At 40.8% G+C, this 27,780-nt stretch overlaps 2 protein-coding genes across 4 annotated transcripts in view; one reads left to right on the forward strand and one right to left on the reverse strand.

Moving 5' to 3' along the window:
• Positions 1 to 5,803: 5,803 nt before the first annotated feature.
• LOC122757977 (proteinase-activated receptor 3) lies at positions 5,804 to 8,675 on the forward strand. Its single transcript, XM_044011747.1, has 2 exons — positions 5,804 to 6,344; positions 7,159 to 8,675. The coding sequence occupies exons 1-2, from the start codon at positions 6,281 to 6,283 to the stop codon at positions 8,229 to 8,231; spliced, it is 1,137 nt and encodes a 378-aa protein (XP_043867682.1). The 5' UTR covers positions 5,804 to 6,280; the 3' UTR covers positions 8,232 to 8,675.
• A 7,590-nt stretch (positions 8,676 to 16,265) lies between these two features.
• LOC122758359 (synaptic vesicle glycoprotein 2C-like) overlaps positions 16,266 to 27,780 on the reverse strand; it is a 49,707-nt gene continuing 38,192 nt past the window's right edge. For all 3 annotated transcript variants that reach the window (XM_044012483.1, XM_044012484.1, XM_044012485.1), the window contains 9 exons: positions 27,434 to 27,567; positions 26,394 to 26,483; positions 26,190 to 26,300; positions 26,004 to 26,092; positions 24,066 to 24,230; positions 22,368 to 22,501; positions 18,686 to 18,889; positions 18,441 to 18,600; positions 16,266 to 16,930 (listed from right to left, as the gene is read on the reverse strand). In XM_044012483.1, the coding sequence (XP_043868418.1) occupies positions 16,747 to 16,930; positions 18,441 to 18,600; positions 18,686 to 18,889; positions 22,368 to 22,501; positions 24,066 to 24,230; positions 26,004 to 26,092; positions 26,190 to 26,300; positions 26,394 to 26,483; positions 27,434 to 27,567 (1,271 nt within the window). In that variant the 3' untranslated portion in view covers positions 16,266 to 16,746. The remainder of the gene's footprint in view (positions 16,931 to 18,440; positions 18,601 to 18,685; positions 18,890 to 22,367; positions 22,502 to 24,065; positions 24,231 to 26,003; positions 26,093 to 26,189; positions 26,301 to 26,393; positions 26,484 to 27,433; positions 27,568 to 27,780) is intronic.

Here is a 27,780-nt window from a genome sequence, read left to right on the forward strand (position 1 = left end):
TTTTGTTCACACAAAGTCAGAATCAACAGGAAATTCTTCCTTTTAAAGCTGCAGTGTGTAACTTTCAAATGTAAACGCACGTCCACTGCATTCAAGATGCTTAAGTGTTTCCGCTGTTTGGAAACGAACCAAATCGGACAGAGAGTTCAAGTGACCAATTTAAACCAAAACAACCAATCTATGAGTCTTTATTTATCCGCTTATGTAAACACGCATGTTCAGACTCTAATGTCATACGTGTTGTTATGCATCTCCCTCTGTCTGCTGGACATGGGAGCCATTTTTTTTTCTTTCCTGTGTGTGTTTCTTGGAGATCTGCAGTTCATATAAACTTCAAGAATACTGCGGGGGAGAGAAGGCGTTTGTCGGAGAGAGTGAGACGCTTTCTCTCTGTGAGGGTTTGTACGAGGCAGATAATAAAGACAGGATGAGGTGGGAGTCGTCTGACTCATTCATCCTGCAGCTTTGCATCCACTGGGACTGACGTGAGCTCACAGACAACCAGGAGAAATCCACTTCCTCTCAAGAAATATCCACATGTTGTGATCTGTGTCTTATTGCTTTTTAGATATATGATCAGCCAATGCATATCCTCCACCCTCATTTATGTTGTTCCAAACATGTGAGTCAACGGAAGTGTGAAGCTGGAGGCAGTCAGAAACAATAACAGTCACATGACTCAATGTATGAAATTCTTGATACAAGTGATCAGCGTCGCCATTGTGGAATAAAAGATTCAACTGAGACCAAACCGTCAAATCCAACACCAATGTCTCCATCACTGTGAAGTGTCATTGTTTTATTTGTTTGTTGGTCTGTTGTTTGAGTGTCTGCATCATAGGCTGCCAGATATGGAGCATTACTGATTCATTACGTTTAATGTGTTTTTTTGGCCTCATGTTTCGATCTCCTCTTCACTCAGAGGGAGATATTCAGCTCTTTTGTGGTTGTCCATTAGGTGCTGGTCACTAATTGCTGGTTACTGGTATTTCTTTTCTGCAGCCTGATAACACAGCGATGAACTGTGTGTGAGTAGTGGGCGTGAACCAAAAACAACAAAATGAGTCACTATACTTCATCACCCCGATTGACCCATGTATAAGCAGTTATTAATATATTATCATCGATATAAAGCCGCTAATAATAGCTGCTTCCCATTTTGTCTGCAGAGGCAGGAGCAGCTGGACATGGCTGAGGTCATGTTGCTCTTGCAGCCCGCTGTGTTTGGGTGTTCCTAAAATAACAGAAGCCCATTCCTGCTCACACGAGGAGGCAGGATGCAGAGTGTGGGAGATTAGGTCCAAACTGAAGTCACTGGCACCGCCTCAGACGAGTTTGACTCCTGTTGTTTTCTGCTCTACACTCCAGCATTTGATTCTTCTGCCATTCAGTCAGCACAGGGACAAGAAGAGAACACACAATAATCAAGGTGAGGGATGAGAGTATGACAAATGAGGCACAGTTTACTGTTTTCTCCTTCCTGTCTTTAGTTTATGATTCAATACTTTTCATTGACAGTTGGTAAAATAATTAAAAATCATATTAAAAAATTATAATAAAAAAAAAAAGTAAAAAAATCTCCAAACACAAGCAATGAATGACAACGAGAGAGAGAGAGAGAGCGGGAAATATGATGTCGTCATTTTCCTAAAGTATCTTATCTGTCTACACGGAAACGCGAGGCGTTTTCAATTTTATACAATTATGTGACGAAAACCCCCCCCCCCCACATTTTTTAAAGCCCGAATATGTGACCTATAAACACACGCCCCCAGGATGTCCATATAAAGAGTTGTGTATTATTTACCGTGGGTGCACCTGCGGCACAGACCCGTGCCACGTGAGCACTAAGAGTTAAACCCCCAAATCAGGATAATCTGTGTCATTCTGCAGAATTTTAATCTATACCAGGGGTGTCAAACATACGGCCCGGGGGCCAGAACCGGCCCGCCAGAGGGTCCAATCGGCCCACAGGATGAATTTGTTAAAATTTCACATCTAATCTAAACGTAATGTCAAATGCTCCAGATACCCGTGACTAAATGTTTGTGCCTTTATAGATCCAGTGCGATGTGTAAATAGTCAATTTAGGCATGATATTGTTGAAATTGCACTTATATTTCTCAAGAAATTTCATGTTTTGTAAAATTATCCTTCAGTAAATGTAAAACAAAGGAGAAAAAACAAAGGGGTTATTGTTGTTCATAGGTTATTATTCTATTATTTTGCTATTTTTACTGGTCCGGCCCCCTTGAGATCAAATTGTGCTGTATGTGGCCCCTGAACAAAAATGAGTTTGACACCCCTGCTCTATACTGTATGTATGAAACCAGAACAACATCTGGCACCAGAGAATAAAGTGAAGTTAATGCTGAACCTGATAAGCAGCATTTCACACATTTAGTCCACTGCTGTAATTCTAAGCCTTCAGTTTAAGTTGGGAATGGTGAACACTGCCCCTAGAGGGCGCAGAGAGTATTACTCACATGCTACATAACCATCATTCATGTATATTGTTAAAATCATACTGTGAGTTGGACGCTGCCAGCAGCTCTGTTGCAGTTTGGATGACTATCTATATTTATTTTTGATTTATTTGTCTTTTTATTAACATATTTCCAGAAAACACAGACAAATGTTTATTATTATTATTATTATTATTATTATTATTATTATTAATAATAATAATAATAATAATATATTATTATTGTATTATATGTTTATAGGTCACATATTCAGGCTTTAAAAATGCATTTTTATTTTATGTCACATTTTTAGTAGAGATATAAAGTAGCAGTAGTTGTGCAGAAGTCACAAAAAGAGCGTTTTTCTTTTCTTTTTGTTCATAAAAACGAGACAAGTGAACTTTGAACTCAGGTGTGTTTATACAGTAGGTGAAAATATGTATATTTCTTCATCAGATTGCGTAGGATGTGCTGAAATACTGCGTTCTCAGGGTTAAAGATGTTCAGTTTACTATGTTTTTCCTTTTAGATAATTTAATAATTAATAATAATGTCAGGGTGAAGCATCACTGCCTGTCACTGTTTGTCCTTCATAAAAACAGACTAGAAAACGAGGTCAAACCGGACCATTGTTATCGTCCTATTGTCCTGTGTTTGTTCAAGTAAATCCACGTCACATGCCGACGTGTCAAAGCGCTTTCTTTTTCTCTCTGTCAGAGGAAAACAGAAAGCAGCGGCGCGTTGTAGGATGGACGTCCATGTGACGACTGTAACACAGGAAGCAGATGTTTGTTTCAGATGTGCTGCTGCTACACAGAGGACGGAGATGCATCACGCCTCTTATCTGAACGACCTGAAATACTGAATGGTTGTGTATTTCACAGTTAACAAACGTGTTTTTTTTGTGTTCATGGAACAACGTGAGATTAGAGGTTGAAATTGTGGTTTTGTTGCGCTGTGTTTGTCTGACGGTAAACAGAACCTCTCTGACCTTTCACCCTAAATATGAAAACAACATGTGTATATGTGTGTGTGCGATGATGCTACAGTAAACTGCAGAGCACGACCGATGATGCCTCGGTGTCGCGTTCTGAGTCATGCGGAATGTTTTTCAGCTGCGGTGACGTCGCAGGCGGGGACGTGGAGACAATACATCACAGAGTGAGCTGTCGCACGCTCTGAGGTCGAGCAGATGCTCGTACCGAAAACATCGACGCCCACCCCTCTCCTAAACAGTTTAGAGGAAAACAGGACAGAGGTCACATCTGCGATCAGCTGGACACAAGTGATCAAAGGGAGAGTCCAAAATGAAAGCAAAAGAGACAGCAGGCAGGACATTTTTGGCCTTAATGATAAGAATGTCCATATCTCTTAGCGTAATTCACATTAAATAACAGAGTCCGGTGTTTTCCTCTAGAGAACTCTGATGATGGTGATAGGAGAAACTGACCAGTCTCAGTGCAATTTGATGCCAACGTAGATACTATTGATACTATTATACTATTGTTACTATTGCTGTAGCGTGAGAACTGGGGAAGTGTGTAACAGGTTTATGTTTTATCAGTCCTTTACTGAGAATATGTCAGTTTTCTTTATGTGACGGTTTCTATGCGTATACTTGGTATAAAAAGCTTGAGAACCACTGAACTGTGTCGCCAAGGTCTGTCTGAGTCCACCAAAGAAGTATAAATGTTCTCTCTGGTGAGCATGTGTGATCAAAAAAGCAAAAAGCATCAGTGTCCAACGCGACCACATCCTCATTCTGTCTACTGAATTTGAAATAATACCGTCAGGTCAGCGTTTTAAATAACCGTTTCCGTAAGTCCTTCACCCCATTAGTCATCAGAGTGACTTATTAAACAAGACTTATTTATTTTATTCCTCCTTGAAACGTCACTGTCTTGTTAATTGCTCCGAGTGGAACAGTTCAATTTCTCCAAAATAACCAGTCACAACCATTCCATCCTTCCCTTGGCGTAGCAGAGTAAAACAGTACAGTAAGGTCAGGATGGAGCTAGACCGGCTCCACCCATGACTGTCATCTGATGGACGTCCTCCATTCTTGTCCATCGTGTTGTTGTCTGGTGTAGAGCTGAAACGATTAATCGATGAATCGATTATTAATCGATTACTACATTAATCGGCAACTATTTTGATAACTAGTTTGATGCTTTTTCTTTATGATTAAAACAAGATTTCTGATTGTTCAAGCTTCTTAAATGTGAATATTTTCTTCCCCGAACACGTCTACGGACACAAACTTCACTCAACAGGAAGTTGGCTGTTTTGAATTAAGCTGCCATTTCGCCACAAAACAGGAAGTGCCCTGTAACTTCGCCGTACATTGACCGATCGCCTCGAAACTTCATCCAAACACAAGAGACCGACCCTGAACACAAACTGGAAGTCTAATTTAGCCGACACAAAACTTCACTCAACAGGAAGTTGGACAGTTGAATTTAGCCGCCATTTCGCCACAAAACAGGAAGTGCCCTGTAACTTTGCCTTACATTGACCGATCGCCTCGAAACTTCATCCGTGACACATGAGACCGACCCCAAACACGTCTACGGACACAAACTTCACTCAACAGGAAGTTGGCCTTTTTTAATTTATCCGCCATTTCGCCACAAAACAGGAAGTGCCGTGTGACTTTGCCGTACATTGACCGATCGCCTCGAAACTTCATCCGTACCCTGAACACGTCTACGGACACAAATTTCACTCAACAGGAAGTTGGCTGTTTTGAATTAAGCCGCCATTTCGCCACAAAACAGGAAGTGCCCTGTAACTTTGCCGTACATTGACCGATCACCTCGAAACTTCATCCGTGACACAAGAGACCGACCCGGAACACATCTACGGACACAAACTTCACTCAACAGGAAGTTGGCCGTTTTGAATTTAGCCGCCATTTCGCCACAAAACAGGCAGTGCCGTGTTTTTGGACAAGAGGACAAGATGTCCTCTTTGGCTCATCTTTTGGCAGGGGCTCAGTGAAGTCAGAGAGTCCCGGCCCCAAAGTGTTTGTATTTAACAACCTGTATATAAGTGTCATGTTTTTGAGCAGCACTCAGGAACAGAACACAAACAACTGACGTCTGTTTCACTGATTTTAATCACAAGTAGATCCTTCACAGTGAACATATTCCTACTAAAACACAAGCGCTGAAGGCTGAACGAAAACTGTGCTCATGTCTGGACAAGCTTATCATTTTCAGAAAGACATTTCCTCATGCACTCACCCAGAGCCCCTTTTCTGCTTATTACCTCATTCCACGTTTCCTCTAGGGTTCAAGAAGTCAACACAGAAAGTGACCAACACCTCCACATGTGTCGTACATACTGTACTGAGTGGAATTTATGATAATATTTTTTATTGTAATTTAGCCATTTTAAAGCCTCAAAGATTAAAAAGCAAACGAGCGAAGACAACAGTGGGTTATGGAAGTTATGGAAGTATGGAACATACGAACGAGTGTGGCTCAGTCAGTATTGTCACCTTTAAATCTCATGAAATCGATATCACAGTAATGTGACAAAGATCTTACATGTGAGGATGTGCCACATGGGCATGTTAAAACAGAAACGGGCAGGAAACCACTCTGGGTGAAGATGTTTTCTGTGTTGCCCCCCTCAACATCAGTAGATGTGGGGGGAGGAGGTGTTTCCGACTTGAATACACCCACACAGGCGCAGCAGACAGAGGAGACGCTGTTGAAATGTGAAGCAGAGAAGAGGAGACAACAACAGCCCAACGACAGGAGAGAGATCTGCGTTTGAGTTTGAGAGTGCTGTTCAAACAAGAAGGAAAAATGGGAAAACTTGTCTTTATTCTCATTTTTCTTCTCTGCATAAGTGGCTCTCTTCAGAAGAAAGGTGAGTGATAGTTTATCTGTGTTTCTTCTGTGAACATTCAAGTCTTCTTAAATGATTTGGTGTCTGCCATGTTTCTCTTTTATTACAATGAGATCATTATGACTTTTGTTTTAGCTAAAGAATGTTAATGTGTGCTGCGGTCGATCTGCAAGTTGATGTGGAAACTTTAAAGCAAGCTGGAACTTGCAGAGCCGTCTCACTGACTCACAACAAATGTCACATTATTACAACACAAACTGGTTTGTTATCAGTATTAGAGATCAATCAGGTTTATTGATTGAAAATTAAACTCTGATAAAACACTGTCATTAACAAAAAAACAACTGTCCTTTCTCTTTGAAATCGGAAAATCTTTTGACTTTTGAAGAGAAAATAAAAACCTTATTCACGTTTCCCTTGTTTTAAATCAGACTTTGTTGCTTTTTATCACATACAGAAGAAACTGAAGAAAACAAACTATAATTAAAGTGTATATTTGCATAAACACTGACATTGAAGTGTTTTCTGAGTATTAATTTATTAAATCAGATTAATTGATCGGATCAGATTCATTTACAGGACAGATAAGTTACAACTCAGGACGAAACAATACATTTAATTTAAACCTTGATGTTAAATAACATAGAATTTGGTATAAATAACAGACAGTCGATAATTGTTTTGCTCATAAATAATAATGATTTATAGTTATTAGCTTTAGTGGCTAAATCTGCTGTGAAGCATCTTGTACACTGTCCCTGATAAAAAATAAATATAACAAGCTAAAGTGAAAAGAGAGTAAACTTTCTTTGTGTTGCTGTTGTTTGTGTTGCAGGGAAACCAAAAAGCTCCAAAGTGAAGAGAAACAGCTCTTCACAAGAGTTTCCCGTGCCCAGAACATTTTTTGGGGAACCTGACGTTCAGCCAACCCACTTTGTCGCAAATGGGACTCAGGCTCCGCTTTTATCTCATTCTCTTCCAGCATTGAAGTCGCTCAGTAACAGCACAGCAGGTTACCTCAGCAGCCCCCTCAGCACTCGGGTCATCCCCATCATTTACATGTTGGCGGTTGCTGTCGGCGTCCCAGCCAATGTCGCCATCCTGTACACGCTGGCGTCTAAAATCCGGAAGGTGTCCTCCGCCATCCTGTACTGCAGTCTGGCTCTCTCTGACCTCTTCCTCCTCCTCTCCCTCCTCTTCAAGGCTCACTACCATCTCCATGGTAACCACTGGGATCTTGGAGAGACGGCCTGTCGAGTGGTTACGGCCTGTTTCTATGGCAACCTCTACTGCTCGGCACAGACGCTGGCCTGCATCAGCATCAAGCGCTACCTGGCTGTAGTGCACCCCTTCAAGTACAAGGCCCTCCCCAAGAGGATGTGCACCGCCTGGGTCACGCTGGCCGTGTGGGCGGTGTTCGCAGCCGCCGTCGTCCCCGAGCTCCTCGTCCAGCAGAGTTACTGGCTCCCTGAGCTGGAGCGCATCACCTGCCATGACGTGCTCCCTCTGGGCAGAGACTCCCACAGCTTCCTGCTCTACTACAACCTCATCCTGACCGTCCTTGGCCTCCTGGTGCCGCTGGTCACCTCTGTGGTGTGCTTCTGCAGAATCATCTGTGAGCTCAACCAGTCCCACCACGACTGGACCCTGTACATCAAGGCCAGCTCACTGGTGTTCGGCATCTTCCTGGTGTGCTTCACCCCTGCCGGAGTTCTGCACTTCCTCCATTATGTGAAACTGTTTGTGAACAGAACAGAGAACCTGTACATGTACTTTAACGTGGCCGTGTGCTTGTGCTGCCTCCACGCGTGTCTGGACCCTTTCCTCTTTGTCTTGATGTCCAAGTCTGTGGGGTCAACACGATACTTGAGGGCCTTCAAAGGCAAGACTTTGAGCATATCTGTTTAAGAGACACATGTTCCGCCCCTTCCCCCAAAGACTGGTGTTATGGTGATATTTTGGAGCTGATGTGGAGGTGAATGCTCTCTGTGGCTGGAACCAGAGAGAGAAAGCAAAAAGACCTCTACTGCACCAAGAGATGGACTTGGCCTTTGTTTCAATCATTAGGATCAATAGATCTAAACAATCAGGGTGTTTTCTTGACTGAGAAGCTAGCAGTTAGCATGTTGCTACATTTCCTTCAGTGCAATTTAGTCTATATTGGTAAATTACGCAATAAGCTGTGTTTGGATTGTCAGAAATTGTCTTGGGAATCAAAATATCTGATAATAACAGTTGCATGGCACCCTTTTGTTGCAGTACCTTGTACAGTAGTTTGGTACCTGAACGGTGGAGTTAGACCACATGTGTCAAACTGGTGAGGCCCGCCCACCACTGTGCAAGGTGATGGAATAGAGACGGAATATAAGACTAAATGTATTTGCTGGCAATATGTTTATAATAGTAATAAGACATTCGGTTGTAATCATTGCTTTATTAAATGTATTACACTCAACATGAAATTACATATATTTAAGCTGTTTTAATCACAATTATCCTGGTCATTATTTGATAAATTTTCAATTTAATTCCCTGTTTTTGTGTATTTTTTTTTACTGTGAATCAGTTAATACCAAAACAAGAATTTTAATGCAATTCTGTCTAATATCATAATGAATATCTTATATTGCCCACCGGCGACTAAATAGTTGTTTTTCCCATTATTTTCCTCTGTGTCGGCCCCTGCTTGACCAGACTAGATGCTCATTGGCCCCCAGGTCATTTGAGTTTGACACACACTAGATCACTTCTGTGCAACAATGGGAATGGGAGAAGCACAAAAGAGGAAGGATTTAAGGCCGCCTGTGTTTCATTTCCTACACATTTTCTTTGCTTTCACACTGGTATGATGTTGTGCTACATACATGACGAAGCTTTCGCAGCTGTCGCAGCTTTCACAATCTGGCCTACACACCCCACTGTTCCAGTTAACCCTACTGTGCCAAACTGCTTAGTGCTTGGAAATGCAGTTTATACTTCTGTTACAAATGAATCATTTGCATAAAGCTTTATTTTATGTCCTCCGCCTCTTGACTTGTTGTTTTTCTCTCGTCACTCCCTAAAGTGCACTCCATTGTTGAAACGTTTTGCACCAGGTTAGTAGCACGGGTAGTGTAGTGGTTTTTCGACCATATTCTTATTAACCCTAAGCAAAGTTAAGTTAAGTTAGTTTTTATTAATCCCCTTAGGGAAAGTATTCCTCTGCATTTGACCCATCCTAGAATTAGGAGCAGTGGGCTGCCACACTGAGTAGCGCCTGGGGAGCATTGGGGGTTGGGTACCTTGCTCAGGGGTACCCCAGCCCTTTTTGGCCGGGTGGGGATTTGAACAGGCAATCCTAGTATTTAAGGTTCTCACCAAATTGACATTGCCGTAGACCAACATTATTTATATAGTACATAAATGTATGTCTTATGAATCAGCGTGTCAGCAAAACTATTGTTTTGTTCTTGTTTTTTTGTTTAATGTCCATTATGTTAAGGTTTCGTGAAAAATGAACACAACATGAACCTTGCGTGAGATCCTCCTCAAAAATATGGGGAGTCGTGGCCACAGACCATGAACAATGTGAGATTATTCACACACAGATAGAATCGAAGCATTTCTGCTTTGTTTATCCAACCGAAAATTAGCCTCCTCTCGCTGTCTCGCTGTCACTAAGATGGCATTTCCTGCTCAGCATGTGACACGATTTGTCACAGATCTCCAGCTCGCAAAGGTGAAACCGGTTTGTGACATGGAGCCGCATCCTGCCGGAGATCACGTCATCGATGAGTGGCAGGAGGTTGTCAAAGTGTGGCAAGAAAACACTCCTCACCGTTACAGCGCCCGCAGCAGCATGAGCCTGGACTGTTAATAAAAGGCAGGTTGGTTCCATTGATTCATGCTGTTGACTCAAATTTCACACTCCACGTGTGCGGCCTCGGCACAAATCCAGACTGCATTTCTCAGTCTTGAGCTGTCCAGCGAGGACAAGCCTGTGTCCAGTCGCAGTTCATTCCAGGAGGATCGTGTTTTTCCAAAAAGACGGAATAATTATCTTTTCATTCTAAACAAAAATGTGACTTTTCATGGGAAAGTTCCAAAGTAAATTATACACATGTACATTTATATAAAAATGCATATAAATGTACTTAATTACATTTGGATATATCAAAGACAAACAGTGAGACCTAGAGATTAAAAAGTCATTTTCCCAAACGACCCTAATTAAAACACATTTATCCTTCCACGTCACCTGAATTACGCTCACTGAAAAACCACCGCGGGGTTTCTGTGTGAAAGGTCAGGAAACAGCGGGATCAAACTGTGCTGTGGACTCTCTTTAAATCATCGGTGACTGATTTTCTCGCGATGCTCGATGACGTGATGTGGTCTGAATGAGACGAGATTGATCGAGAGGAGCCGCAGAAACACTTTTTAATCAAAAACATGACACACGAGTCAAAGTTGTACGTACGACGTTTGCTTCCATAGATTTACGATTCTGTTGTTCGGAGCGTCTCCTGTTGCTCCATCTGTTTGCGATTTGGAGAAGTGGGAAAGGCATTTGTCTGGGAAACGAGTTAGTCAGGCTCGTGTTTGGTGTGAACCCATGAGAAACACATGCTCGACATGAGCGAGTTCCAACACTTCAGGAACGTGCATTTTCAGCTGAGGCCCGCAGGTCTCTCAGAGACCTCTTTGTAACGTCTGGATAACTTATGTGACCAGACGAGAGCCTCGACATTCAGCAACAACACAGAGACCTGCTGGTTCTGCGGTGCCAAGGATTAAAAAAAGAAAAAGAATGTTATCGTTCTTATTTGGCATGTTAAAAGTCTTCACCACAGCATTCTCATGGGAAATACTGAATTTAACAAATAGGTTGATTAGTCATCTCCTGCATCGTCACTATAGACTTCATATAAATATACATTTGACTGTTTCACAGTTCAAGCGTGTGTAACGTCCCTTTTTTCCTTTACTCTGGGTGTTTTGCTGATGTTGCACAGGACTTTTAGGATTTTAGGGCGAAATTAAAAGTGTTTTTTTATTTAACAAGTGTTGAAGAACCTTTAGTATTTGTTCTTTGTGGACGTCATGTCTTTGAAACATTGATAAGCATTGTTTACTGAGGCCATTAGTGAAATAAACTATTGAATGAGTGTTTATAGCCGAAAATATGTCTCTTACAGCACAATGTTATTGTATCTTGACAAAACAATTCATGTATAAGTCAATAAACGTTAAAATTAGATTTTGTTGACAGGAAAAAAACGTCCCAACACCCCGAGAACCATAGTTCATTAAACTAAAGTAAATTGTAACTTCCTCCTGAGTCAGTCATGTTCGTCATTATCTTGTTACTGTGTGGCTTTTTATGGTACGGTTAAAAACTGCATTGTCACGATTTAACAGCTTATCCTAGTCCAGCCCCCCCTGCGGTTCTCGAATCATCTAAACTAAAAATAAACATTGTGACATTTCTGCTCAAAAACATCAAACATCAACAGGAAGTTTTCCAGGACGCGGTCATGAAATAAGACCCAGCAAAGAGCAATCAAATCTGGCAGAGAGGTCACAGGAGTCTTGTGCTTGTTCATTTACCACAAATGGTGCCATCTGCTGGTGAATGTTGATGCAGTGAACACACTCGAGTCAAGTCCCTCTGCTGTTCAAATGAAAGTCTTTATTCAGTACGCAGACACCAGAGGAATCCACCGTTACATCGCATCCACTTGCACCTTTTCTTATCAAAATAAATCATGTCGAGGACAAGTAATTATGTCTTTTACACACACGTCTGTATATCATCTGCCGAGCGGAGGTTTTTCAAATCCGAGTCACGACACTGGCGTTTCCGCCCCTGCCTCGGTGACTTGAGGGCAGATTTGAAGACCCCGCCCCCCGCAGAAACAGTCACCTCACCAGACATGAGCATGCCCTTTCACAAACACAGTCGACGCGCTACGATGAACACCTGTCCACAACAAACCTGACGACACGCACGGATGATACATTCACCTTTGACCCCGCACACACACACACACACACACGCATACATACATACATACGACAGAGGGACTTCAGTTAACAAACATGCAGGGTTTGGTTCTTGGACGGTGAGTTTGCTGAGCACAGCTGGCGGAGGTCAGACGAGGGCACAGTGCACACGAGCAGACGCACACAAGCATCGAAATAAAAGTGTCCGAAAACAAACAAATGACGCGTTCAATAATCAATCGTAATCGTCATGAAACTGCGCTGCACTCTTGTATGAACTTAGAAGAGAAAACAGGATGTTACAGGATTTTAGTTTTTATAAATGCACTGGCTCTGGAGCAGCAAGAGTTCCATTCACAAGGGAATTTAAAGGATCTGTTCACCCAAATTACACACACACACACGCCCACAATAAATACATTATAGCGGTATACAGCCAACCGTAGCATGTTAGTCTATATTTGAACTGATTTCCACCATGTCCAGCATCTCACATTACATGAAACACTACAGTACAGTGATCCATTTTGAAATATTCTGTATATACCAGTCATCGCCAAACTTTTCGTTAAAAATGACAAACTATCGCAACGCAACTAATAAAACTGAGACTAACGTTTCTGATCATGTTTACGTTTGTTTGTTTTTTTGACTGAGAAGAAAAATAGAAGCTTTTATGAAGTTATGTGTGTTTCTATAAATATCAAAAACGACAATGCAAATCCAATTCATTGTCATACATACAGGTTAGATACATTTGCCAGTGATATCATTATTTGACAGGTTCTAATATCTTTATAAGGACCAGATACTGTATAATACACAGCTCCTTATAAGTCACATATTAAGGCTTTAAAATGTGTGTTTTTATGTGTTGTTGGGTCAAAGTTATGATTCAGTAATTGTGCAGAAGTCACAAAAATAGAGGTTTTTTTCATTTCTTTTTGTTCATAAAAATGAGCCAAGTGAACTTTGAACTGTGACCAAATTTCACAAACTTTTTGCTCAGGTGTGTTTATAGAGTTGGTGGAAAATGTAGTTTATACTGTATGTTTAAACATAGTGATGGATTAAAAGACTAACTTGAGACTTGATCCCATCTCTGCTATAACATTGTTTGACTATTGTTTCACTGCCATTCTTCAAACAAATAATGTGATGCTGAATAGGTCGGCGGCCCATTTCCAAGACACATGAGATACATGTTCATTTTAAGTATGTTTTACATCATAGGGTTAAAAAAAAGCTGCTAATTTACTAAAAAAGTCAATGCATGTCCGCGTATCCACTGCTGTGAGCACGCTGGGTGAACTGGCCCTTTATGCATGGCTTTTCATTTCACTTAATTGTTTGTTTCGGATTCTCCAAAAATCTTTAGTTGTTCTGTATAGAAAAGAACATGAAAGACACACACACACACACACACACACACACTGCAGTATCAAGAGATGAGAGACCAAAAAAAACACGGCAGAGCAGCAAAGCTTCCAGCAAGGTTTGGAAGGAGAGACAAGCTCAATGGAGAGAGAAGGAGAAAGAGAAAGAGAAAGAGAAAGAGAAAGAGAGAGGCACGACATTTGAGAAAGGCCTTTGAGTTTTGGAGGGAGCAGCAGCAAGGCAGGAAGATAAACAGAGAGGACAAGGGGACAAGACAGGGCGAGGCACACTCAGGAAACCGTGACGGGGAGGGGGGGGGGAAACAGAGGAAGAGGAAGAGCAGGTTTTTCATAAGAGCAAAGGTTTCCTACAGTATAAATTCTTCTTGACAGGATCTGATTACAACAGAGAGCAAAGCCCTTCAACGGTGAGCTGGACGCCACGAGACGAAACACAACACGGACACGAGAGAGAAAAGAGTTAGAGAGAAAAATAGAGAGGAAGCATTCAGACAAAAAGCTTTTCCAGTCTTAAAAGTCTTACTGTAAAAAGCAGAAAATGTAAACGTCTTTTCGGTTTTTAGAAATGTAGCTGCTGAAGGTGCCAGTTTTGACTAAACTACTACATCGTTATTGTTTTTTGTTTTTTTTTAAATCTATGGCCTTGTCATTCTTGCATGTTGCTGCGAAAAGGCTTGAACATCATCAACCTGGTGAAGCAATAAGTAATAAGTCTGTGTTCATATGAAATAAAACGTCAAATAAATAATATACACAATGACAAATGCTCAGCTCCTACTAAATGATTAAAGGTATTGTTCCACTAGTGTTTTGTTGTTATTGTTTTTTTTGAACAACAGTCACTTATCCACTTTTTTGCTGAGTCAGAAGAGACGGATGAGGTCACTCGACTGTAAATATAAAGCTAAAGCTGGGAGCCACTTAGCTTAGCATAAAAACAAGGAAGCAGAGGGAAACAGCGCCTCTAAAGCTCATTTAAAGTGTTTCTACAGAATACGATTAGGGCCACAATAAAAAAAAAAGTCAGAATTCTGAGATTATGGTCTCTTTTTTCCTCAGAATTCAGGATTTGTTCCTCAGAATTCTGACTTTTTCCTTTGATCTCTGAATTCTGACTTTTTTCCTCAGAATTCTGACTTTTTTCTTTAATGACTTTTTCTTTAATCTGACTTTTTCTTTAATCTCAGAATTCTGACTTTTTTTTTACCTCAGAATTCAGATTTTTTTTCTCAGAATTCTGACTTTTTCTTTAATCTGAGTTTTTCTTTAATCCCAGAATTTTGCCTTCTTTCATCAGAATTTTGCCTTTTTTCATCAGAATTATGCATTTTATCTCAGAATTATGCATTTTTTCTTTAATCTGAGTTTTTCTTTAATCCCAGAATTTCGCCTTTTTTCATCATAATTATGCATTTTTTTCTCAGAATCTCCTAATTCTGACTTTTTTCTTTAGAATTCTGACTTTTTCTTTAATCTCAGAATTCTGACTTTAATCAGAATTCATGCTGTTTTATTTCTTTATTTTTTACATATGGCTGTAATATTCTTCCGTAGTTTTCAGACTTGAACTCCAGAAAACTGAGTTCAGACAGTTTGCGTGTCACATACATAGTGAGAGATTGTCTTCATCTGACTTGAGAGATTATCCAGAGTTTTTCCTGCTGCTGTGTTCTCACCCGGATATACTGTAATCTGTGAATTTGATAAGACGGGTGGCAGGAAACGTTCTGGAAAATGTCCACTACTGACTTTTTGACTGTTCAGCGCATGTCTGAAAATCGTGTCGAGATTTTAGTCGGCCACTCAGACTCAGACAAACAAGAGCGGTCTATTTTCTTAAGGAGCTCTAGAGGTGTTTTTTGTATTCACATGCAGCATCTTAAAATGCTTAAGAAACACGTGGAAGGGGCCACATACAGGTTCTTGTGGGGTCGCCCTTCTATCACGCCCAAGAAACCTGGTGCCAAATCGCAGGAAAAACATTAGAGCTGGTCAGATGACAGAAGTTGCCGTCGCTTCACTGAATTAATAACTGAATGACTAAAAACCTCAAAATTAAGACTACAGATTATCAGTGCTGATTTCCCGCACCCCCTGTTTGGTTTGTGTGTTGATCAGGAGCTTATGGAAGAGTATTAGGGCCACAAGTAAAACACATAGCATGAATTCTGACTTTAATCCTGAGATTAAAGGGAAACGTCAGAATTGTGAGATTAAAGTCAGACTTCTGAGAACGAAAAGTCCAAATTCTGAGGAAAAAGTCAGAATCCTGAGATTAAAGTCAGAATTCTGAGATTGAAGTCAGAATTCTTGCTGTTTTATTTTTTTCTTTCTTTCAATTTTTTTTTTTCACACGTGGCCCTAAAACTCTTTCGTAGGAGGTTCAAAATGTGAACGTCATCACCGTGACACGCCCAGAAAAAGAGTCACACCTGTGTCACTCTTCACTGAAAGTAATGGAGAGTCAATGCTGCATGTGAATGGTCCAGTAATCTGTAATCTGTCATCATCCAGACAATGCTATGCTAGGGTGGTAGCTTTCAATAACCATACATCCAAATAAAAAAAACAACAACTGTTTCTTTAATCTAGATGAACTTGAGTGGGATTTTAAAGTCGTGTGTTGTTGTCCAAGCCTTTTGCAGTTTTGACACATTTCTTTTTTTTAGGTGTGTTGCATGTGTGAAACAGCCCGTGGTGAATAGATATAGCAGAGCTGCGGATATACAGAGTTTTATAACCACAATTGTTAACTTTCTCATCACGAATTCTTGCAAAAAAGCCACTGATGGGACACAGATTTGCAACCTTGGATTGTTTCGTCTTCAAACTCTTTATATCTACAGCTCTCTGTAAAGTTAAACTGTGTTTTATTATCCCGACTGACCAGGTGTTTCACTCAGAAACGACAGAATAACAGTCTCTGTGTGTCAGGCTGTAAAATGAAAAAAAAAAAAAAAACTTTTGTGTTGTTGACGAGCTAATTATTCAGCGAACTGAGTGAACACCTGGGAAACAGACATACTGCTCCGTGGTGAGGTTTACATGAGGACATTGGCACGTGTATCTGGCAGTCGCAGCCCCACCAGGCCGCCGCCAACCAGCACGGACGATGCCAGCAGGATGGGGATTGCCTTGGTGATGCCGACCAGGGAGCCAAAGATCAGGTTGCCCAGCACCGCTGCCAGCTTACACATGGCGTTACAGAAGCCAAATCCTGTGCCCCTGAGAACAATGAGACAAGGAGGAAATAGAAGAAAAGAGTGGCAGATATTTATTTTCTGATGGAACGCTTACTTACTCTTTTTTTTATACGCCATCTATCACTGCTGCTCTACATTCCAAGTACACCTGTTCAACTGCTTGTTAATACAAATGTGCCAATCAGCCAATCACATTCAGGCGCACAGACACGGTCAAGACGACCTGCGGGTGTTCAAATGGAGCGTCAGAGTGAAGAGGAGGAACGAAAACGGCCGATCTACTGGGATTTTTTTTGGCTCTGATTCTGTGAACCTGTCGCACAAAAAAGACTAAGCTGCAGCAATGTGTTTCCTTATGATTATAAGAAAATAACTTTCAGTAAATATCAACCACAGGGACCGTTTATGGAACACTTTTCACAAAGCAAACAACACTTTTTAAAAAGCAAATAAAATACACATTTAATCATTCAAATATATTGTATTTTATTGTTTGAAAATATATTTGTTCTTTTCACGGGCAGAGTCGCTGTCTGTCTGGAACAAAATAATTCTCAATAATAATCTAACATTTGTCAGATTAGATACTAAGAATTATTTTGTCAGATTTCGACGGGGAAAACTTCGGTGAACGAGTTCCAGACGGACAGCGACTCCAGGCCTGTGACTACTTTTGGGCCATTGAGCTGTCGCTCTAAAACTCAGTAGCCAATCAGCAGGCAGCTTCGTAAGGCCCGCCCATGGTCAGAAACACAAACAAAAAAACACGGTGGAAAGAACAAATCAGGGAGTGCAAATAAGTGAGAGAGAGCAAAGAACAAATGAGGGAGAGCAAAGAACAAATGAGGGAGAGCAAGGAACAAATGAGGGAGCCAAAAGAACAAATGAGAGAGTGCAAAGAACAAATGAGGGAGCAAAATGAGGCAAAAGAACAAATGAGGGAGCACAAAGAACAAATGAGGGAGTGAAGAACAAATGAGGGAGTGCAAAGAACAAATGAGGGAGTGCAAAGAACAAATGAGGGAGTGCAAAGAACAAAATGAGGGAGTGCAAAGAACAAATGAGGGAGTATAACAAATGAGGGAGTGCAAAGAAGAGGGAGAAATGAAAGAGGGAGTGTGAACAAATGAGGGAGTGCAAAGAACAAATGAGGAGAGCAAAGAACAAATGAGGAGTGCAAAGAACAAATGAGGGAGCTCACATAACAAATGAGGGAGTGCACATAACAAATGAGGGAGTGCAAAGAACAAATGAGGGAGCTCACATAACAAATGAGGGAGTGCAAAACACAAATGAGGGAGTGCAAAAAACAAATGAGGGGAACACAAAAAACAAGTGTATTTTCAAGCAATGAAATACAATATTTTTGAATAATTAAATCGATATTTCATTTGTGTTGTTTGAAAATATTGAATATCTAATTCCATCCCTGTTCAGGGTGTGCCTCACCTTTCGCCCTATTCTAGGCTTCTATAAACTAATAAACGAATGATTGAACTTCTCTAATCCAATACTTTGTGTGCAGCTCTCACCTCCTGTCTGTTGGGTACAGCTCAGTTGTGACCACATCAAGGGAGTTCCAGGCCGAGATGCTGAGGCCGTTGTAGAGGCAGAGCATGAAGATCATCATTGACTCACTGGTGCCAAACCACAGGAAGAAGCAGCTGATACCTGACAGCACCATGGAGCCTCCTGCAGGGGGCAACACAACACACCTTTCATGTCGTCACCAGAGGTCACGGCAGCGGGACATTGTGACATTTTGTCCCCGTCATACCTAACATGCTGAGGCGGCCTATTTTGTCCATGAGCAGGGCCGAGACGATGTTTCCAGGAAGCACGGCCAGCGTTCCCAGGAAGTTGACGAAGTAGACCCAGTAGGCGCTGTAATCGTCCTCAAATGTCATCTGACAGCCGGTCTTGTTGTGGTGGAAGGAGCTGTTGATCACGCGGGAGTTTGTGAGTTTGGTGTCGTCGACATCTGTGAATGTGAGAAATGAGAGTGCAGCGTTGGCGTCACAGACACAGATGCACGTGGAGTCGATCAGGCATCATTTTACAATGATACACAGAAATACTCACTTTTGTACACTTCCATACATGACGATGAAAATATAATATAGATAAATAATCAAAATAAATGGACGTATTAGTAAGAATGTAGTAAGTAAAGAGGTCAAACACATTAACTATGATATTTCTGCTGAGAATTCAAAGGATTTGATTTCATATATTTCCATTTTTTCTTTAATAGTGTTGGATTGGTGCTTCTAACGGCTCCATATGTGTTTAGAATTGATTTTTAAATAAACATTGACATTTGATATTCTCAATTTTTGCCTTTTCAAAGCACTTTGTGTTTTTAAAGGTGCTATAAATGAAATTATTTACATTATAATGATGGAATTATTCAGGTTTCTGCCGCAGACTCCTTCAAGACCTGAAAGTGTCAGCTTTACTTCATGTCAAATTTTCATGTTTTACGACCGTGATGAATTCACCACTTAACGACCATGACAGCTGAAGCAGCCACTGCATAATTAACTCACCTTGTTGCCATCCATGGATTTAAGAGAGTACCATGGATTTAAGAGAGCCTCGTGTATCCGTCAGTTATATTATTAATTATTATTATACTGAGCTCACATGGTGCATATACCAGCCAGGTTCAGATTGGTGCACTAAAAAATATATGATATCGAAATAAATATATCAATAACTGTAATGAGCTGAGTCACACTAGTGCAAAAACACCATAACACACAACTGTCTAACTGAAGAAAACTAAATACTTCAAATTTAAAGGTTTTCTCTCTTTATTCCCAACACACAATACATATCGATTATCGTATTACAAGAGGAAGGAACTTGATATTTTGACCCTACCCCTATACTTACTGTATATGAAGTTCATGTCCAGTTGCTGCAGATTATGCAGTTATATCTGATGTTTAAAGTTTTAATTTTAAACGATGTATAATATATAAGATTTTATTTAGATATTTAATTTAAAGCCTCATCACATTGTGTTTCCACCCATGAGTTATAGGATGATTTTATACAGCAGTGTTGTTTTATATACTTTATTAAGTCCAGGACTTGCATGTGGATTTGATGTGCATCCGTCCAGTAACATTAGTGACACCAGAAAACCCATTATTTCGACCTCAGTGACTCAGATTTGACTCAGCAGTTCTCTAGAGACCCAGACTTGAACTAGGATTAAATAAGACTGGACTGAGGCTTGTGGTTTAGTGACTGGATAGCAATTCATATCTGACAGATCCATAGTGGCTTAGCTAATGTATGAATAACACTAAATGCAGTTCTAGTTCCATATGGAAGTAGATTGAAAGCAGAATTTTATTGTCAAAAAACAACCAACATGTAAGGACTTCTACTCCGGCTATAATGTGTATTATACTCTCCTACTCTCACAACACACTCCTCATTTCTCTTTATCTTCTGCTCTCCAGAGACACATTGCTGGGGGCAAAGAGACTTCATTTCCCATGGGGCATTACCAGAAACCTAACGTGCCCTTTCCTGTTTCCATGTTCAGTGTTTTCCTGAGTGCTGCAGGGAAGAGTTTTTGTCCCCGACGTTCCTGACTCAGCTCCCGTTCACTCCGAACATTTAAAATGCCTCTCGTACCTTTTCCTCGTCTCCCTCCTGCTTGTGATTGCACTGTAATATCTTAGCCATGCAACCCACAGATATTACACAGATGCTGTTCATCAGCAACCTGAGTTCCCAAGTCTGCATCAAAACAAAACATGCCAGGATGAATTATTCAGGGGAAGCTCCGCTCAGGAAGTTCAATTTCCTCACTGTCTTAGATTTTCCTAAAACATCAGATACAAAACACATGTCACTCAGTACCCATGCCTTTATGAGTCCCTCGGCAGAATCCCTCCTACCACAACCATGCAGCAGCCAGTGCTTGACTGTATGTGTGTAAAATCACAAAAGTGGCCTAGTATTCATTTGCACAACAGTATGATGCCTTTGGTTTTTAAAACTATTCAGGTATATAAAGAAATCTCTATCTAGATGTCTTTAAAATGTTAAAATGTTTGTTTCTTTTCTTCACACACTATGCAAGCAGCCACTTCTGCTTGTGCCTTGTTTATTAAATGAAGTGTGTCCACCTCCATTGAGCTTGTTAGTATCAGCCATTTTTTGGGTTGATGTCACAGACCAAAATAACCATGGATACAGAGACACCAATATGGTATTTTAATATTTTATATTTCATATTAATCGCCTGCCAGTAATTTGTTTAATCAAAATCATGATGACAAACGATCTGTGACAACTTTGACACTGAAACTCTCGTGATGTGGAAGAATTTATAAAAACCATATGCAGGTGTTACTGCTTTATCCTCCACTTCAGGGTGGCAGGGAGAGCTGGAGCCAATCGCAGGTAACGTAGGGCAAAAGGGGAGGCGTACATCCTGTCCACATGACCCTAATCCCAACCCCAGAGACAAACAACCATTCACTCTTACATACAAGGTTAGTGTTCAGTTAACCTAATCCCAATCTGTTGGGCTCCCTCTGTTGTCTTTCTCGTCTGTATACTGGCGTCTTCTTTTATTTCCAGGTCAGAATCTGGGGACAGGAACTGGGGGACGTGCAGTATTCCTAGGCCAGTTTGTGTTAGTCTGACTATGAGAAATTTGCTTACCTTAAATTCATTCATTAATTCATTCATTCATATAGTCGCGCCTCAGGTTCCTGTAGTAGCTCACTTCACCATCGGGTGACGGAACAAGTCTTCTCCTTCCTACCCGGAAGGAGAAGCGAACGATGCTACAGCTCCTTTGGACACGTCTGGTTCGAGCGCGTCTCGATAATACTCAGAAATTCGGTTCACGCATGCGCTGTCAACGCGGACCCAGCGCTCTTTTTGCACGCGTGTTGGGTCCGCGTGCTGTGCGTGGAAGTATACCAAGGAGATCCCGCTAACTCCATGCAGAAGGGCCCTCGGCTGCAAACCCGGGTCTTTTTGCAAGGCAACCGTGCTAGCCACTATTCCACCATGTGACCCACCCAGTGCTTGACAAGCATGATTTGATGAAGTGTGATTTTTAGTCTAACTAACACAATGATTAGATTTTTCTGACATTATATAAAAGTAAAAAAAAGGCTGCAGTGCAGTCTGGCTTCGTTTCTTTGTTAAGTACAGTCGCCTTAGTTCAGAGAAGCAATCTGTGCAGGGGCGGAGAGGTTAAGCAGTATTTTATTGACATAAAGCAAAGGCATAAAACGCTCAAGCCCATTCTTTTTTTACCCTCCGAGCCAGAAGCTTGGACATTAGACTTAAAATGAACTGTCTGAAAGAGACTGATTGAGACTTATGGTGCGAGGCACTGACAGGATAATGGGATTTTCTTGGATGGAAGGAAACACCTCAGCTGTAACAGGAAAGGGAAGAGACAGGCGCATACTCACCCGTGTTGTAAAAGAAGGTATCGACGAAGGTGCAGTTTTTGAAGAAGGATCCCACCGAGGAGACGTCTTCAAAGTAGCAGTTGATGAAGGACGAGTCGATGAAAGTGACCGCCTTGAACTTCATCTCGATAAACCTGGGCAGAGGTGGAGGAAACACATGAAAGAAAGCTCAGGTTTCAAGGGCTGACATTACTCTAACAGCAAAGTAGAGGTTAAAGCTGAACGAGACATTTTTTGCAAAAATGCATTTTTTGCACTAATGTAATGTGATAATGTTATGTACTTTCTGAGGCTGACCTATGGTTGAAACTGGAGCTGCAGCTAACGATTATTTTCAGGATCGATTAATCTTTCTAGATGAATCGAGTAATCGCTTGGTCCCTAAAATGTCAGAAAACGTTAAAAAGAAATCTTGATCATGATTTCTTTATTATATGAAGCAGAGAAACTAGAAAAGATTTACATTTCAGAAGCTAAAACAATCAGAAACCTTGTTTTAACTATGAAAGAAGCTTCAAACCGATTAATCGGTTATCACAATAGTTGACGATTAATCGAGTAATTGTTTCAGCTCTAGTTAAACCTATGAATTTTACTGTTTACTGAGGAAAAAGTTGCCCCCTTCACACATTTTACAGCATTTGACAGCTTTTTGGCTTAAAGCTACAGAGTAGAACCTCTATTGCCCCCTGTGGACGTCTGATTAAATATTTGACCCCTCCCTCTGTGTGTCACACATACACACAGAAAGAGAGTAAGTAACAGAAGCAGAGCTGTCTCAAGTTCTTTCTACATACCATAATGAGTTATTTACATTTATTTTACAGTGGCAATATTTGTCCAGACTGCATCCAGGAAACTTAAGCCCTTTTTCCACCCATGGTCCCAGCTCGCGGCACGGTTTAGGTTGTGTTTCCACTACAAAATAGTACCTCCTCAATGTGGGCGGAGCCATTACTGCACGGCTGCATGAAATATTGAAATTTGACACATTTCCCTGGTAGTTGTTGGAGATTAACCCACATTTTTAGGATTGTTAAGTCTTTTTAACCGATCTACGGTTCTGCATTGTTCGGCTTGATTTTTGTGTCGGACGTCTTGCTTATGCCTCTTCCTTTGATGGCACGCTGACCAATCAGTGTCCAGCAGTCTGGTGACGTCACGTTTGGAACCTCACCAGAGCAGGTACTAAAAAAAAAAAAACGTACCAAGTACCATCGCTAATGGAAATGCAAAATAACCGCCAAGTATCGCCAGTGGAAACACTCCATTAGAGCTGAATTCGTATATGAAGCAATGTATATGAATTTAAAGCTTTGACTTGTACGTGAGGTAGAGTATTTCTTCTTTATGTCTAATATGAAAGAGCTGCTGCACACAGACAGAAAATGATATTGGCCTTGATTTTTATCTGGTAATAAACATGCACTCTGGTCTCCAGTGTGCATGTGAAGAACAAAGACAAGCATATCACTGCATCTCCACACTGGCCTTTGTGTAAGACAGAGGAGAAGGACCATGTATGTGTGTAAGTACAGAACAGAGAGAAAGACACGCCGTTTAATTTCCTGGTGACGAGAGAAAGGAGATAAAGGAGGCGGGATTAATATTATACCAAGAGTGATGTGTTTACATGAACGACCAATAACAGTATAGCTATTCCACAGCAGGCTGCACACGGTTTTTGTTTTTCCTCACCTGTCGTTGAGAAAGGCGGAGTTTCTGTGGATCTGGTTTTCCAGGGTGAAGTTGAAGGTGAAGTCTTCAATGCGCTCGTTGTTGTGAATCTTCACTCTGGACGCGTACTCGTCTGCCTGAAGGTGCTTGATGACGTCGGGGAACCACACAGACAGGCCGTAGTACCTGGACACAACCACAGCTTGCAGTAGTAAAGGGAGTTACATATGGTCAATGACACATTTCAGCGCCTGAAGGCCTGATGATGCTGGCGCAGCCTCCACTGCAGGATGTTGCACCATATGCAGGACACACCAGCAGTAGCTTTTCAGCAGAACTGGGGATATGAGCTGCTCACATCATCAAATCTCTTTTTTTTGTTTATTTTCTAATCGACCAGCACTTTTCAAATACCTTATGGGAGACAGTCTGCACCACCACAGATGCAACGTGCATTCATCAGCCACCAGAGCCAATCAGACCCTCTGTTTACTCCCTGTTTCCACAGGCTGTCTCTGTGCATACAAGTACATTTATTTGAAGTTGCTAAAGCGTTCCTTTCATAAACAATCTGTGTATAAAAGTGGTTTCATCACCATCGTGTAAAATGTAAAACTCAAGTCATTACAATACAAACACTTGAAGCTCAGTGTCCACTCGCTGTGTTTAGACACAGTCGCCAGGAATGGAGTTGAAAGTTGGATGAAAACTCATTTTGAAAGAAAATGTGTGAACGGCGTGAAATTGTTCCACTTTGTGGATTTGTGGCAGCATTGTTGATAAAAGTGTATTCACTCACTGAGTTCCGGGGTGAGTGCACTATGGCTGCATGATGAAACGACAACTTTATGACAGCATTTTTGCATCATATTCATTAATCCTAGACACAGTGCAGCAGCTGAATGAATCCTTAAAAGAGGGGAATAACTGGAAGTGGTGTTGGTTTGCATCTCATTGGAGTAAAGGGGTTTTTACTTACTTTTAAGTAAGTTACACTTAAAAAAACTATGGACTTTTCACAGGAGGTACATTTATTCCAAATAAAAGATAATTTGCCCTCCCATCATCCTCTGCTTCCTCACATATACTTCACACACTGGTATAGTGACATTAGATTAAGATGGAGTGAGAGATTAGTATTTAATTCCTCAGCTCCACTCCGATCGGTTTAGTATCAGTAGTATTAGTAGTATTTCTGATTTTCCTCCAAGTACCATCAGGGGAAGCTCACGTACCACTGGTGGTACATGTCCCACAGTTTGAGAACCATGGGTTTAGAACATTTTAAAATAAGTAGATTGAAGTTTGTAGTATTAGACTTGATCAAGTATACACATTACACATCACCATCACATCATGTAATTTGATACCTAGAGTGGATTTTCTCTCTTTCATTTATGTATTTATTATTTTATTTATAAATTCCTTTAAATTATTATTAACAATATGACCATTCTTTGTATTGTATTCTATTTTATTCCATTATTTATTTATTTTATTTTTTATTATTATTATTTTTTTTTCCCTCACTTTGGATTTATGTAATTGATTTTATGTCTTATTTGATGTTTTGTTGCGCTGCTTTTAAAAAATGTACATAAAGGGAATGAATATGTTGTGCTGTCAAAATAAATAAAAATTAAGTTCTAAAAAAAAAAAAAAGTAAATTGGTGTAAAATTGTGTGCGCAAAACGACAAATGAAACCAGAAAAGAAGAGAAGCTTTTCCAAAACGTATGTCATGTAATTCATTACAGCAGCCACTAGAAAAAAAAAAGTCACCTTCTCTTTCTCCCTGATCTCACCTGTCAACATTCATCACCAAGTGCTGAAGTGAGAGGGCATCTGCATCAGTGCAGGGAACTTTCATTAAAAGTTGTAATGACCGTGCCACACGGCGACAATGGAACTGAGAGGTTTAAGCATCAGAGCTCGAGGTGATGTCAAAGACTTTTCTTACCCAAACGACAGAGTGAACCAGACAATAGCGAGTTTCACAGTGTTCTCTTTCACTGGGTAGTTGAAGCATCTCATAAATGTCAGCCAGATCTACAATAAGAGATAAAATTCAGATGATTATCGTCTTAAAAACGGGGACAAAACCTATGAACTGAATATTTCAAGAAAGACCAAAACAGTGTCGTACTCCTCTGAGCTCAGCCTTGATCTTGAAGAGGACCTTGAGCACAGGGTTGGCTGACTCATTCTGCATCTCCACCAGCTCGTCCAACTGCTTGGGGACTTTGATTCTGTTCACCTGCAGGGGGAGACACTGTTCTGTCACCTGCTGTCGACCGGGCACTGCAGCAGCAGGAGGGTTGCCAAGTGCGGAGGCGGAGTGTGTACTCACAGTGAAGACTCTCTCCGGTTCCCCGCGGGCTCGCATGTTGGTGTCGTGGATGTGTTTGAGCACCATCCACGCCTCGTCGTGTTTACCACTCTGAGAGACAGTCGAGTACACAAACACACACAAACAAAACATACACAAATGAAGCTTGTGTATTGCTGCAAAACTTTACAAGTACACATTTAAAGACAACACAAAACCAACAATAGATGAATGTGAGGATGTACAGTAGAACTAAAATGTAATATCTGGAGGAAATTTTCTATCATTTGGACGCTGGATTATTAAAAGTGCATCTATTATTGGCACATGTTGCTTGTATCCGACTTTCCTCTCTTTTATTACATGTATCCATTTGTATTTTCCTCTTATATCTTATTCTTTGTTAGATTTTCTTTATATGCCTGATGCTGTAACACAAGAATTTTATTTTTTATCCACTTGAATTTCACCATTTAGACAAGTTCAATAGCTTATAGATAAGCAGTGGCTATTTAATCAAGTATATCTAGAGAACAGTACCTTAAAAAAGATCAGCTTAATCAAATATTCCATCTGTTTCAGTCACTTTCTCTCATAAATTAAGCTGTCACAGGCACACTTTGGAATTAACATAGGAATCCAGGCCTCATATCTGTTTTCATGTGGCCTGATGAGTTCATGTCCTGCCCTTCTGGGCATGGTCAGGGAAAAAACAAACAATCAGTACTGAAATTTTCTATTGAATTTCAATATTAATGGATGTTATGAACACTCAAGGTTGTAGGTTGTGTAGTTACAAGGAGGATTAAGATTCTTGGGATGCATCTTGAGGAATAAAAAGCCACACTGAACACAGACATACAGCATGTGTATCATGTCTCCATGTCCAGATTCTACTCTTTCGACACTCCTCCACTCTGGGAGTTTGAAAACTGCTCAGAAAAACTCACCTTAATAATGCAAGGATGTAATAGCATAATATAAAAAAAAAAATGCTGCATTTATTTACTGACAAAAACAAAATGTAATCATCAGACGTAAATGTTGCTTCTGTCTCTGACCTGCAGGTAGAAGCGGGGGCTCTCTGGCATAAAGGTTAGAGCGACCACTGCAGAGACACAGGGCAGCGCACACACCACCACAAACACTCTCCAGCTGTGGAACTGGTAGGCTGAGCCCATGCTGAAACTCCATCCTGCACAAAGAAGAAGAGACGATGAAGAACACAGAGAATCAGAGAGAAGATGACGCAGGATGTCACCAGGTGGCTCTTTGATGTTTTGTGCCAGGGCACTGATGATATTGATATATCTGCACTACAGAGCTGATGCTAATCTACTGCTCATGTAAAGATACATATTTCTTAGTGAAAGGATAATACACACTTTATTTTCTCTGCACAATGTGG

The sequence above is a fragment of the Solea senegalensis genome, linkage group LG21 (genome assembly GCF_019176455.1).
Source record: "Solea senegalensis isolate Sse05_10M linkage group LG21, IFAPA_SoseM_1, whole genome shotgun sequence".
NCBI lineage: Eukaryota > Metazoa > Chordata > Actinopteri > Pleuronectiformes > Soleidae > Solea > Solea senegalensis.